Source organism: Episyrphus balteatus, chromosome 2, assembly GCF_945859705.1.
Source record: "Episyrphus balteatus chromosome 2, idEpiBalt1.1, whole genome shotgun sequence".
NCBI lineage: Eukaryota > Metazoa > Arthropoda > Insecta > Diptera > Syrphidae > Episyrphus > Episyrphus balteatus.
Window position 1 is genome coordinate 42,203,777 of NC_079135.1, and position 14,583 is coordinate 42,218,359.

Consider the following 14,583-nt stretch of genomic DNA (forward strand, 5'->3'; position numbering starts at 1 on the left):
TAACCTCGTTGAATTTCTTGGATAGAATACAAAATAGAGCTATAAGAATGATAGGTGATAGATCAATAACTGATACAATTACGTCTCTCGAGCACCGTCGCACGGTTGTCCAAAATGACTTATCTCGTTGCAAAAATCATAACTTTTGAACGGATTGAGTTAGCGGTACAATTTTTTTTTTTATTTGAAGGACATTTCTAGGGCTGTTATACCAATGAATTTCAATAAAATTATTTCACAGGGTGTTTCGGAATCATCGGCCAAAAACAGATTTTCTTTAAAAAAAAAGTTTAAATTAAAATTGGTATATGCCATTTTGTAGAAATCACTAATCCACATTTAAAAACAAAATTTCAAAAAAATACAACGTCACGTTTTCGAAAATTTTATTTTTCAAAAAAAAATTTCAAAATTTTTTTAAAAATCCAAAAATTATTTTTTTTGAAATTTTATTTTTGGCTTATATTTGAGTTATATAAGTGCTTCTTCACAAAAAGTTTCGTTGAAATCGAATAAGCCGTTTTGGAGAATATCGGATTTGAAAAAAAACGGTTTTATGGCAGGTACCGTAAAAAATCCATTCGGTTCCATTCATTAAGCCGAATAGGGTATGTGTACCAATCAATTGTTGATTCAAAATAAAAATATTTAGCTGCGCATGCTTGCGCACTGCCGAGATTTTGTACTTTGAAAAAAAATGAAGGCAGAAGGAACAGATTTTCTTTAAAAAAAATGTTTAAATTAAAATTGGTATGCCATTTTGTAGAAATCACTAATCCACATCTAAAAACAAAATTTCAAAAAAATACAATGTCCCGTTTTCGAAAATTTTATTTTTCAAAAAAAAATTTCAAAATTTTTTTAAAAATCCAAAAATTATTTTTTTTGAAATTTTATTTTTGGCTTATATTTGAGTTATATAAGTGCTTCTTCAAAAAAAGTTTCGTTGAAATCGAATAAGCCGTTTCGGAGAATATCGGATTTAAAAAAAACCGTTCTATGGCAGGTACCGTTAATAATGATTTTCCAAAAAAATTTTTTTCATTAGAAGATAGACCTTGTTTTCAAACTTACATTTGAATTTTTTAAACAAAATCGTTGGAGCCGTTTTTGAGCAATTACAGCTTTACTGAAATTGGTGTATGACAAGTACCGTTATTTTTGGCCCAAAAAAATTAATTCCAAAAACACCTCTGGAGGGTCTCCAAAAAATGCTACATACCAAATTTGAAGTCAATCGGTCCATCCGTTTAGGATGTAGATCCTTATACAGACAGAAAGACAGACGGACTTCCGGGACCAACTTTTTTGGCATTCTCTATAATCGTAATATCATGGAAAAGTGTAATCTGAACTTTTTTTAGATGTGAATTAGTGATTTCTACAAAATGGCATACCAATTTTAATTTAAATATTTTTTTTTTAAGAAAATCGGTTTTCGGCCGATGATTCCTAAACACCCTGTAAAACAATTTTCTTGAAATTCATTGGTGTAACAGCCCTGGAAATTTCCTTCAAATTAAAAAAAAAAACTGTACCGCTACCTCAATCCGTTCAAAAGTTATGATTTTTGCAACGAGATAAGTCATTTTGGACAACAGTGCGTCGTAACGTCTCATGTCTCACGTTGTTCTATCGTTATTTTTATAAGCAGTGCTCCGATGAAATAGCTAGTTGCATTCCTCCCCTAAAACAATTCAACCGTAATACTCGCGCTTCAAGGAATGCTCATCAGTTTACCCTAGAGTCCAACTTCGGACGTACCGTCAAATACAGAGATTCTTTCTTCAGCCGCACTACACGAATGTGGAACGCGTTACCCGCCTCTGTTTTCCCATCCCATTTCAGAACTCAGAACTTCAAAACTAATGTTCATCGGTATCTCCTTTCAAACCCCTCCCTATTTTCCTAATGCTCGTACTGTGTTCACCATATTAAGGGTACATTAATCCCTTTAGTGCGCGCCTATTATAAAAAAAAAAAAAAAAAAAAAATTTTTTTCAGATTTGGGCTTAACTTTTTTTTACCTTTAAGTTCTCCCGGTTCGAGAACGCGTGCACCTACAGGGATGGGAAGTGTACCCAAATGTAGGTTAGAGTCCCCGCTACCAATTTTCAATTTTTTAGGCTAGGCGCACACATGCGATTTTAGTCGCACGATTATTCAGTCGCAAAAATGGATCACATGCATTTCAATGCCGGTAAACACACATACTTCTAAAAAATAGCCGCGATTAAAAAATTGAAAATTGTCCCATTTTTCTGGCGACTCGATTGTCGCAAATTAAAATGGAACAAATGGACCAGCATAGTTATGCACACACTTGCGACTAAACCGAAAACGACTGAAAAGTAGCAGTCGCAAAGAGGCCAAATCATGCGCACACATGCGATTTTCAACCACTCGATTTTTTAGACGCAAGAAATGAAACACATTATTTTAAATGAGAGCGCACAGACTTGCGATTTTAAAATCGCAAAGTTTAAAAAAATGGATCCGGTTCTATTTTTCGCGATTTTTTTTTGCTGCACATAAGGATATGTTATGCAGAATATAATGCACCTGCCCGAACGTTCGACACTTGGAACAATTGTTTTAAGTACAATAATGGATATTACTAGAAAGTGTTGTATAGTGGCTCTTTTTACCGACTTCCAAAAAGGAGGAGGTATTCAATTCGTCTATATTTTTTTTTTTTTTTTTTTTAATGTTTGTTACCGCATAACTTTGGACAGAGTCAGTCAATTTTGATAATTTTTTTTTTTTTGTATTGGAAAGCTAGCGGCTGCAGTGTGGCCCCATTTCAATTTCGTTCAGTTAAATCCATAGGAACTATTAAAAAACCAATACAACCCCATTTTTAATCATGGAAGTCGGTTTTGTTTTTTTTTTGATAAAAATGATTATTTTATAAAAGATAGGAAATTTAAAAGGACAATTCCATAAAATTCATAAAAATTTAAGAGAAGACCCTCAGAAATTTACCCAGTACTATAGAATGAGTATACAATGCTTTGGTGAAATAATGGTACTCGTTGGTCCTAAAATTAGATACAAACATACATATTGCAGAGAATCTATTTCTATTTGTAATCTGGTAAACAAGCTATCAAACCCTTACGAAATTTTGAGACATTTATCACTTTACCACTTTTACCAGAGCTTACACCGTTTCATGAATTCACCTTATCATAAAATCCGATCGTAGATACCATTTGTATGAAATTTTCCATTACGAACGGATTTCGTGATTGTTTTCTTTGCGGTCATTTGACCATTAGATTTGAACAGTGAGTATCTCCTGGTTCTTTTGATCTTGAGATGATGCATTTTTGTTATCGAAAAACGGTCAATTTTTTTTCGACCAAACATAATGTTTTTTGTTGCAATAAAAAATAGTCTAGCGATTTTTTAGTCGCGGTAATTTTATGTTGCGACTGCGATTTTTTAGTAGCAACGACTGAAAATCGCATGTGTGCGCCTAGCCTAAATCGCGGCTATTTTTTAGAAGCATGTGTGTTTACATTTTTGCGACTGAATAATCGTGCGACTAAAATCGCATGTGTGTGCCTAGCCTAGAAGGATTTATTTAATATTTTTTCTTCAAAATTGTTTATTAGGCTAATCGCACACATGCGATTTTCAGTCGTTGCTACTAAAAAATCGCAGTCGCAACATAAAATTACCGTGCACACACTTGCGACTAAAAAATCGCGCGACTATTTTCTATTGCAAGAAAAAACATTATGTTTGGTCGAAAGAAAGTTGAACGTTTTTCGATAAAAAAAATGCATCATCTCAAATTTAAATTCTATACTTTGTTTATAAACAAAAAACAAAAAAAACTCTCAAGATCAAAAGAGCCAGGAGATACTCACTGTTCAAATCTAATGGTCAAATGACCGCAAAGAAAACAATCACGAAATCCGTTCGTAATAGAAAATTTCATACAAATGGTATCTACGATCGGATTTTATGATAAGGTGAATTCATGAAACGGTGTAAGCTCTGGTAAAAGTGGTAAAGTAATAAATGTCTCAAAATTTGGAAAGGGTTTGACAGCTTGTTTACCAGATTAGAAATAAATTCTCTGCAATGTGTATGTTTGTATCTTATTTAAGGCCCCACGAGTACCATTATTTCACCAAAGCATTGTTTACTCATTTCTGAGGGCCTTCTCTTAAATTTTTATGAATTTTATGGAATTTTCCTTTTAAATTTCCTATCGTTTATAAAAAAAAGAGCCACTATACAACACTTTCTAGTAATATCCATTATTGTACTTAAAATAATTGTTCCAAGTGTCGCACGTTCGGGCAGGTGCATTATATTCTGTATAACATATCCTTATGTACAGCAAAAAAAAATCGCGAAAAATAGAACCGGATCCATTTTTTTTAAACTTTGCGATTTTAAAATCGCAAGGTTGTGCGCTCTCATTTAAAATAATGTGTTTCATTTCTTGCGTCTAAAAAATCGAGTGGTTGAAAATCGCATGTGTGCGCATGATTTGGCCTCTTTGCGACTGCTACTTTTTAGTCGTTTTCGGTTTAGTCGCAAGTGTGTGCACAACTATACTGGTCCATTTGTTCCATTTTAATTTGCGACAATCGCGTCGCCAAAAAAATGGGACAATTTTCAATTTTTAAATCGCGGCTATTTTTTAGAAGCATGTGTGTTCACCGGCATTGAAATCCGTGTGATCCATTTTTGCGACTAAATAATCGCGCGACTGAAATCGCATGTGTGCGCCTAGCCTTAAAAATGGTGAAAAAGTTTGACTTAGAGGGAGTCGACTGTAATAAAAAAATCAATGTCCTGTTTTTGAGAAAAAATTTTCAAAATCCAAAAATACAAAAAAAATATTTGTATTAAAACTGTTTTAATGCTTTTTAATACACAATTAGAATAAAATGCACGACTGGGTCGCACGAACTTGCTCTTAGAGCTAACAACTTTTTATGTATAAATTTGAGAAATGTATAAAACAAACTTAAAATTCGTTCTTAAAACATAAAAAACAACTCTTTTGATTGAATTGAAAAAAAAAGTATGCAGTTTAATTTCTTTTATAAAGATACAAAAACTTTTATCATTTTAAGATAGACCTTAAATTTATACTTGATTCTTTCAATAAAAATCGTAGGAGCCCTTTTTGAGAAAATTAAACTTTTCTAAAATTGGATTATTTCTGGTCCAAAAAAATTAATTCCAAAAACTCCTCTGTACATGATCCAAAATCTCCTACATACCAAGTTTGAAGTAGATCGGCTCATCCGTTTAGGCTGTAGCTCCTTATACAGACCGACAGACATTCTGACAGACAGACGGAAAGACAGACGGAAAGACGGACTTCCGGGACCCTCTTTTTGCGCATTCTCTATCATCGTAATATCATGGAAAAATGTTATCTCAACTTTTTTTTTTTACGAATCGCTGAAATTGAATAAGTTGTTTCGGATTTCTTTGCCAAGAAAAAAGAAATAAAAAAAAATTCAAATGCATTGTTTGAAACCTTACACTTTTGAGCCGTTTTCGAGAAAATTAAACCTTTCCAAAATTGGTATTTTAATTTAAATAAAATAGAGTCGTCAAAAAACACTGTATTCAAGCTTTTTTCATAACTAAAAAACAAAAGTTTCTTTGGAGATCTGGTTCTTGAGATATTTCCAACCAAACATTTTTTTCTTTCTTTTTCTTACATTCCGAACCCGATAACTTTTGATTTAAGTCTAGAAATTGGTTTTTAATTAAAGAAATAAGTTCATAATCAACCGGCCTTTGCATTCAGGTAGACAATTACCTATCTATTTTTATTGGATTTTCGATCAAAATCCAAGGGGTACCTCTTGCCAAAAAAAAAAAACAAATTTTAAAATTTTTTTTCCAAATAGCTACATGGAATAAGACAACAACTAAAATTGCACACCTGAACAAAAAAAAGGTTTCGGCAAAGATTATGTCCGTCGTCGTTGAGTTGGAAGAGTCTTAAAACTGGAGTAGGTATGAGTGTACTTATCAGGGGCGTACACACCATTGTGGGGCGCAGCCCCGGGGCCCCAACATGCCAGGGCCCCGACTGGACATAATATTTTATTTAAAAAATTAAATATTTCCTCAGGAGCCCCAAAAAAATAAAATAAAAATTATATTTTAACTTAGGGCCCCAAAAACTGCTACTTGAATAGAATTTGTTCTTATTTTCTACATATATCAAAGGAGCCCCCAAATATCAAAGAAGACCCTAAAATTAAGTCTTGCCCCGGCAACTAAAGGTACGCCTCTGGTATTTATAGAATCAATAAATTGAAATTCTTCCAACTACAACAATGTTGTTATAGTTACAAAACATTTGGTTTCTATGCATCAAGAATTTTTGTCTTTTAAGAACTTTGTTTTTATCTCCTTGTTTAGTTACAAAATAAATTTGGATTAATAAACATATTAAATGGATCCGACCAAGAAAATCGGTAAAATGTAAGCTTTAGTAATTTTTTTCTAATCAAAATATGTTTAAATTACAATATTCTGATATCAACTAAAATGTTGCGTATACGCCATAGTGACTTTTGCTTCAATAAAATTATTTAAACAACTTTTTTTCACAATTTGTGTTTGTTTTGATGTCTTTTTCATTTTAGAAAAGAACAAGTCGAACTAGAGAACATATCTCGACGTCGTTATCCAGACAAATGGGGCAAACTAACCGACAAAGATGTTAACCGTTTTTACAATCAGGACGAAGTCAATAAAATCCTTCGTACGAGGGCAGACGATAATGTCAATAAAGGTAAGACAATATGAGACGAGTGAGAAGTAGAAAAACCAAACTATCTATACAGGATGTCTCTTTTAACTGTATATCAACATATTCAAAGAACTATAAAGGTAATCATCTATCTATCTGCTTACAGACATTTGGCCATACGTTTACACAGGACACGGTGATTCATACTTTCTCTCAAAGGATATGTTTGAATCGCTTGTGGCTAAATGCCGTTGCGGTCGTCCACGTACCGAAGGGCATTCAATTAAATGTCTGCAAAAAGTGCAAAACAAATATTTTAACGATGACGACGACAACGATGACGGCGCCGCTGGCGCTAACAGAATCAGAATAGGAAGAGCACTTCCATCGTCGTCGTCGTCATTGTCGTCGATGGTTGCAGGTGATGATGATGATGGTCTTAGTAAAAGGATTCAAGTCAAATACAACGGCGGTGGTGGTGGCGGCAGTGAGGCAATAGTCACAAATGATTCTGTTCATCGTCGTAGTTCAAAATCTCTTTGCGAAATCAGGAGCCAAAATCATCGTACTGCCGGTAATAGTGACAAACGTATTCCAGAGACGTCAAACGGTAATTAATTTTACGAACTTTAGTTTGTTTTTGCTTTTGAAGACATATTTCATAGATATACAGCTGATATACAGCTGAATGGGTGATGTCTATGGAAAAGTGTTGTAGAACTTATGGTTATCTCAAAGACTGATTTGATTTGTTTTTACAGGAATGCTAGGATGGCCAAAAAGCAGATTTTGGGAATGGGAACAATCTACAAAGTACATTTCACCGGTTACAAAGATGCACGGTTATAAAGTAACTGAACGTCCTTACAATGTAATTTTTATTGGATAAATAAAAGGACTTGTTTTATGCTTTTGTTTTAATTTTCTTTGGAAAGAAAACTTGACGGATTATTAAGGAGTAAATTCAGAAATCAGACATTACAAAACATCTTTCTTAACTGAACCCGAGGAAACTTTTAAGGAACGAGCCTCGTAATTAAATTGAAAAAAAAAAAAAAAAAAAAAAAAAAATTGGTTGTCTGTAAATCCGGTTTACGGACGATGATTTTACGTGATAACGTCATAAAAAAAAAACAGGATGTGTGAAAAAAAAGTTTTCGAAAAAAGATGATCTAAAAATTTTTTATTTGTCAACTTTCTTGTAAAAAAAATTAATAAGATAATAAATCTTATAGTAAAATAGGTACTTAAACTAAAAATTAAGACCTTACATATTTATGTCTGTATGTTTTGTAGAAAAATAGAATAACTTTTTGAATCGTATCATAATTTACAAGAAAAATCTAAAAAATACATTTTTTTCTTTTCTCATTATATTATTTTTATATGAAAAGCTTACAAAAATATTGCACAAAAAAGCCATGCTTTAATTTTTACAATGCGTTGAAGGTATAAAAATAATTTATTCAAAACAAACATTTTTCATGGAAAAAGGGAAAAAAATCAAACTTGTTTTCTTCTAAGACCATTATATTCCATTTTTTTAATATACATTTTATACCATCTGAAAGCCTATTGTTTCAGCTCTAAATATTCATATCAGCCATATCTGTATGACATCTGCAAAAAGAGCTAGAATATTTTGAACCCAATCAATTTTCATCAAAAAAAGCAAGAAAATCAATCTTCTTTTTTTTTCAATTACGTTAAAGTCCATTTTTTTAAATGACAACCTAAAATAAACTTTATATCATCTGAAAGCTTATTATTTCACCTTTTATATGACATTTCAATCATATTTCTAAGATGCCTATAAAAAAGAAAGAATTTTTAAACCCAACCGAGTCAAAATTTAAAAATGAGAATACGATAATTCCCACATTGGTGGCTGGTCACGGGCAACAGATCTGAAGTTCTGAAGTTTTTCAATTTAATATAGTGTATCTTGTAGTAAATGTACCGTTATTTGTGATATATCAAATGAAAGGTAATATTATCAGCATATATGTTAATAAAATCAATAAATAAATTTTGTATCTGCTCTAGATCAAAAGGAAAAACGTATTGAAAAATATAACTTTATTTTACCCGTATCTCAAAATTGTGGATACGAAATTGATTGAAATTTTGCACAAACATAGTCCCGCCTATTGGCTATCTACAGTATAAATTTAATTCATTTATGTGTTGAAGAAAAAAAGATAAAAATAAAAACCGTTAAAAACGGTAAAAAAAAAACTTGGGACAAAAAAACTTGTTTTTCCCGTTATTCAGTAAACAAGAATACCAATTTTTTTGCATGCGCTTGACTATAAACTATATGTTCTTTAAGTTTGAGATTTGAACGCTATGAAAAATTGCTAAAAAAAAACACCCAAAAATACCCCTAAAAAAGTAAGTGTTTTTCAAAAATTCATATTTCGAACGCAGAGACTTAAAAAAAAATCCGTAACAGAGCTCTAATTTTTTTTTTTCATTATATTTTGAATGACATTTTTCAAAATGTAAAAAAAAATTCCACTACCTAAAATCACTACTTTGTCAAAGGTCTACCTCATGTTTTAGTTTTAAAAAACCATTTATACCTTGGTTTTGAAATTTTAAAAAGTTTTTCAATACCTACCATTGTTAGCGTTACAATAAATTTATCTATCGATTAAAAAATTAAAATTTCTACAACATCGCGTTTAGAAACTAGCCACTTTTTTGCAATTTACTATTTACCCTATTAAATGATTTTTTTTTTTCAAATAAGCTATAGAATTTTTGTATCTGCAATAGTTTATTTTTAATTGATATTTTTCCGCATAGCTAAAAATTTCAAGTGAGAAAATGGCGTCACTTTTTCTTGGATGCCACTGCTACCATGGTTCATCGATTTATAAGACGTTATCACGTCAAAATTGGCAGCCACTGAGGACCGATCCTGCAACTCCTGGATCAATATTTCCACATTAATAATAAATGATTAAAATTTTTAAGAAAGTCTTTTAATATCACAATGTATGCACATAGAATTAATACGGAGTCATTTTATTTTTAGTAGACTTTTTTTAAAGGTAAAATTTTATTAAAATAAAGTGAAGTTCCTTTTATGTATCTACTTCGGAATCGGAACACATTTCATACCGTACATATGAACATGTAGGTATCATTATGTGGACAAGAAGTGAGCAATATCCATTTTTATCTGCTCAAATAATTCAGAAATCACTAGCCTTCTAATACGAAATTCCAGTTTATTATCTACCCCTTATCCACATAACAACCCCTAATCCTTATAACTGACCTAATTCCATTTCAATTGAAATTCCTTACACAACTTCCTCTTACAGAATTCTTCTTGAGAAACATCGTAATCATAAGAATTTCCAACAAATAAAATTGAAAAAAAAAAAAAAAAAATATATATACAAAACCAAAGAAACATAATACCATGCACAGGCACACTTGTACAATAGTAGATCCGAACACAAAAAGAAATCCTTTTGTAATGCGCCGCACTGTGAAAATTGCTTTCGTCTACGTCTAGTCGTCTGAGTGGTGCACACTCATCCTGATTGTCCTTCGTTTGCCAACCTTACGTCATCATCCAAATCCACTATACAATACAACAACTATGTATAAGTCCATTAGGAAAAACTGTGCGCGATAAGTGCAGAATTAAACGCTATCGGGTAGCTTAAAGTTTTTTTTTTTTCTTATTCCTTCTCATTCTAATATACTCTGGTATTATTGTCTGTCTGCTCTGCCCCTTTTTTTCTTCATATTTAAACGTGCACAAGGAATATAGGTATACCTAGATGGATCTTGAAGGATGCAAGGATTTCTTTTTGTAATGTAGCTAAGTTTCTTTCTGTGTTTTTTTTTTTCTATTAAACCGAAACCAGACGTAATTGATTTACAGATGAGGCAACTTTAAGCTTTGTTTTTTTTTTCTCTCTGTCGAGTAACCTAGTCTCCGACACGACTACCAACAACACGATGACTGTCTGGAAACTTTTTACATCCTTTTTATTTAGCGTCTTGAGCTATGTGGCTTCTGGTTTTTATTTATCCTTAATCTCTGGCCCATATTTAATGGACCGACCTGTCTACACATAGCAAAGAATATTCATCTGGGGTTTTTTCTTTAACTTGTGGGCTGATGACAAGTCACTTTGGATAGGATGACCTTCGCTTTCTGATACGAAAATTGACAAAATTAAAGAACTGCACATTAAATAAGGGTCGGGAATAAACTACGGGTTGACATTACCTCATACTTCATGAATTAATAGAGAAAAAGTTGTTTTCGTTAGGAGCTATGATTTTGGAGAATGCCAAAAAAGTGGGTCCCGGAAGTCCGTCTGTCTGTATAAGGTGCTACAGCCTAAACGGATGGACCGATTGACTTCAAATTTGGTGTTTAGCATTTTTTGGGGACTCTCCAGAGGGGTTTTTGGAATTAATTTTTTTTGGATTAAAAATAACGATACTTGTGATATACCGATTTTAGTAAAGTTGGAAATTTGTCAAAGACGGCTCCAACGATTTTGTTTAAAAAATTCAAATGTAAGTTTAAAGACAAAGTCTATCTTTTAATGAAACAATCTATTTTTGAAAATCATTATTAACGGTACCTTCCATAAAATTTCGAAAAGAATAATTTTTGGATATTAAAAAAAATTTGAATTTGTTTTTTTTTTTTTTGAAAAATAAAATTTTCGAAAACGGGACATTGTATTTTTTTGAAATTTTGTTTTTGATGTTGATTAGTGATTTCTACAAAATAGCATACCAATTTTATTTTAAGACTTTTTTCCAAAAAATTATTTATAAAAAATTAGTTTTTTTTTAAAAACAGCTCTAACGATTTTGAAAATTTTTTCTAAAAATGCATCTTAATATATCAATCAAAACTGCATACTTTTTTCGGAGGGCAATTTGATTTCAGATTTTGTTTTATTTTTTTTAAAAACGAATTTTATGTTATTTTTTTTTTGCAACTATATACGATAACAATATATAGGTTAGGTATGGTACTATACATTTCCCAAATTTCTATATAAAAAGTCTTAAAAATTTAAGCAACTTGAACTCTTAGAGCAAGTTCGTGCGACCCAGTCGTGCATTTGATTTATTTGACTCTTGATACATGCTTAGTATAATCTACCCAAACTTTTTTTCAAAAGTAACAACAAATACAAAATGGTGCTTGAGGTGATTAATTTTTTAGTACACGAATAGTACTATGAACCTTTCTCAAATAACTATGTTAATTCCAACAAATTACATCACGGTTTTTTTCATTAGCCCACCCTTAGCTCATAAATTATGACAAAAATAAAGTTTTTTTTTTTCAAATAACCAACCTCTTAAAAACCAAAATTTGTTTTTTTTTATCAGTGTAAGAATTATTCTTCTTATACATTTCTTCAATTAACCGTGGTTATTTCAACAAATTCCTTCACTTTTTTGGTTTGTCATTATTAGTTCAAAAATTTTATCGCAAAAACTAAAGAAGGATAATTTTTACACTTGGAAAAATATTTTTATTTTGTGGTTTTTAATGTAAAAAAAAAAAACAAATCAACTTAAGCTTCTGAACAAAAATGTTATATGAACTACATTCAATCAAGTTAAAATTCTTAGTCAAATAAATAACATTTGTGACGCATTGCCCACCCACACTAGTAGATTTAATTTTCCTAATTCTAAATAAAAAAAGGTCACTGTGGTGTATGCGTACGTTTTTTTTTTTGGAAGTCGGTAAAAACGAAGAAAAATGGGTTTGATGCAAAATTGCGAAGAAACGGTTGTCCGCAATAAAAAAGTTTGGGTTGTAAAAAAAATCTTTCGAATCAGAAGAAGTTTGGCAAAGATAAAGGAAAACAGAGCAAAAATCATAAAAACCGTCATAACTCGAAAACGGGACGAAAATGAGAAAATTGCCACTTAAGTTTTTCGAACAACAATGACTTCAGGAATCCATGGTTTTCATTTGGGGCGGTGACAGTTGGGACACCCTGTATACATGAAACTACTATGATCTTCAAACCATTTTGGGTCTGGGTTTCCTCCATTAATTTATTGGATTCTTAGTCTTTTAAAACAGGAAGCGAAACTTTAGAGTTTAGTATTACTTTTAGGGTTTAGTATGACTGTTTGGGGAAACGATACAAAAAACACCCAAAATTTAGTGTTTTTCTTCATTTCTTTTAGTTTTTGTTTCATTTTTGCTTTAAATTAAAATCCTACTATTGTAATTTAGCGTTCGGTGGCTAATCACTAAAAATACCAATGGTTTCCACTTCTATCGCTTTATTTTATGTTTTTTTATTGTTTGTTTTTTAACTACTACTCTACTCTTACCCTTCATCTCTGGGCATAACTAACATTTCTATATGATAAAAACATATTTTTCACCCGACCTATCCTCCTCCACTATACTTCCGTGTTCCGAATCAAAGTTTTTAATTAAATTTTAGTTTCTCCTTGCGAAAAATTATTTCCTCTGTCTAGCTGCGAACTCCCAACCCAACCCAACCCAACCCAACCCAACCCAACCCAACCCAACCAATCCCATCCAACAGCAACAATCTCTAACTTTAGAAGTTGTTCCTTCATTTACTATGCACTGTTGCCTGCACACTGCACAGTCCTTGCAAGCGGAAGTATATGGTATCCAGGACGAGGTGAATTATTCCAAAACTTTTTCAACACCATCATCATCCACCATCATTGATGGTCCATGTTAGCTTAACTAGAGTGTAATTCAGAGTGCAACGATTGGTAAAATAAATTTAGAAGAATAATATAGCGCCACAGTGGTGCACCGTTCCCATCCCAAATTATATTGTCCATTTGAAAAATCATTAGATTTGTTTTTGGGCAAGTGGATTGTTGACTATCAGTGTACATTCAAATCTTTATCGTTGCTGTTAATTAATTTTGTTTAGAAAACTTTTCATCGCACGGATATTAAAATCATAATGAGCTGTTTTTATATTCCTTTCTCCTTTTCAAAAATTAATTCAATTCATTGCAAGGATACCGAAACAAAAGTGTGTGTAGGACTTTATCCATTAATCTCATTATGAGGTCCTGATGGTAAAATTTAATATTACCTTCTTTGTACCAGACAAATAATCTAAATAGCCATTGTCTGGTTGGCTTTTCTGTAAATGTCTGTGAAATAATACTTAACTTACACATCGAAGATCAAAATCAACTTTCAACAAAAAAGGAGTCCTTCAAAAAATTCCGGCACGTGCTTCTACTTAATGTTATAAGTGAGAGACCGAAACAACAGGACCAATATAGTATACGTCTGTGGAATTCATCTCTCATATACGAAATTATAACTCAACACACAAATATAGTCGGAGTCATTTTTCTGTAGGAGTAGGTTTACTTGTCATTATACAATATATAAAAAGGACGATGGAGAAAATGTAGGTTTATGTGTGTATGAAATAATGATTCTTCCTTTAGGAGCAGTATAAAGCAAAATCAACCATAGACTGATGGTTTACTCCTTCTTTGACTTTATTTTGATCCTGGGAGTATGATTATTATTATCCTTCTGTTAAGTTGTCCCTATATTAACGAGTATATTCTAGGGACTATGTATGTAGCTATCAACCAACCAAACAAACCGTTTTGATGACGCGACGGAATGTCTGTCTAACCTTTTCAATTTTATCACCCAACACTTATCCTTGAGACATTTTATGTATTTTTGAATAATATAATCCTTCCATGTGGTAAGATGTTGAAAGATTTTCTGAAGGTCACAATATTATATTGTGTATAGAGAGAAATAGGATAGAAAAAAGGGTTAAATATAATGA

At 31.8% G+C, this 14,583-nt stretch overlaps 1 protein-coding gene across 1 annotated transcript; it reads left to right on the plus strand.

Moving 5' to 3' along the window:
* The first annotated feature begins 6,364 nt into the window (after positions 1-6,364).
* LOC129912286 (uncharacterized) lies at positions 6,365-7,637 on the plus strand. Its single transcript, XM_055990484.1, has 4 exons — positions 6,365-6,477; positions 6,642-6,790; positions 6,915-7,358; positions 7,510-7,637. The coding sequence occupies exons 1-4, from the start codon at positions 6,449-6,451 to the stop codon at positions 7,635-7,637; spliced, it is 750 nt and encodes a 249-aa protein (XP_055846459.1). The 5' UTR covers positions 6,365-6,448.
* The last annotated feature ends 6,946 nt before the right edge of the window (positions 7,638-14,583 follow it).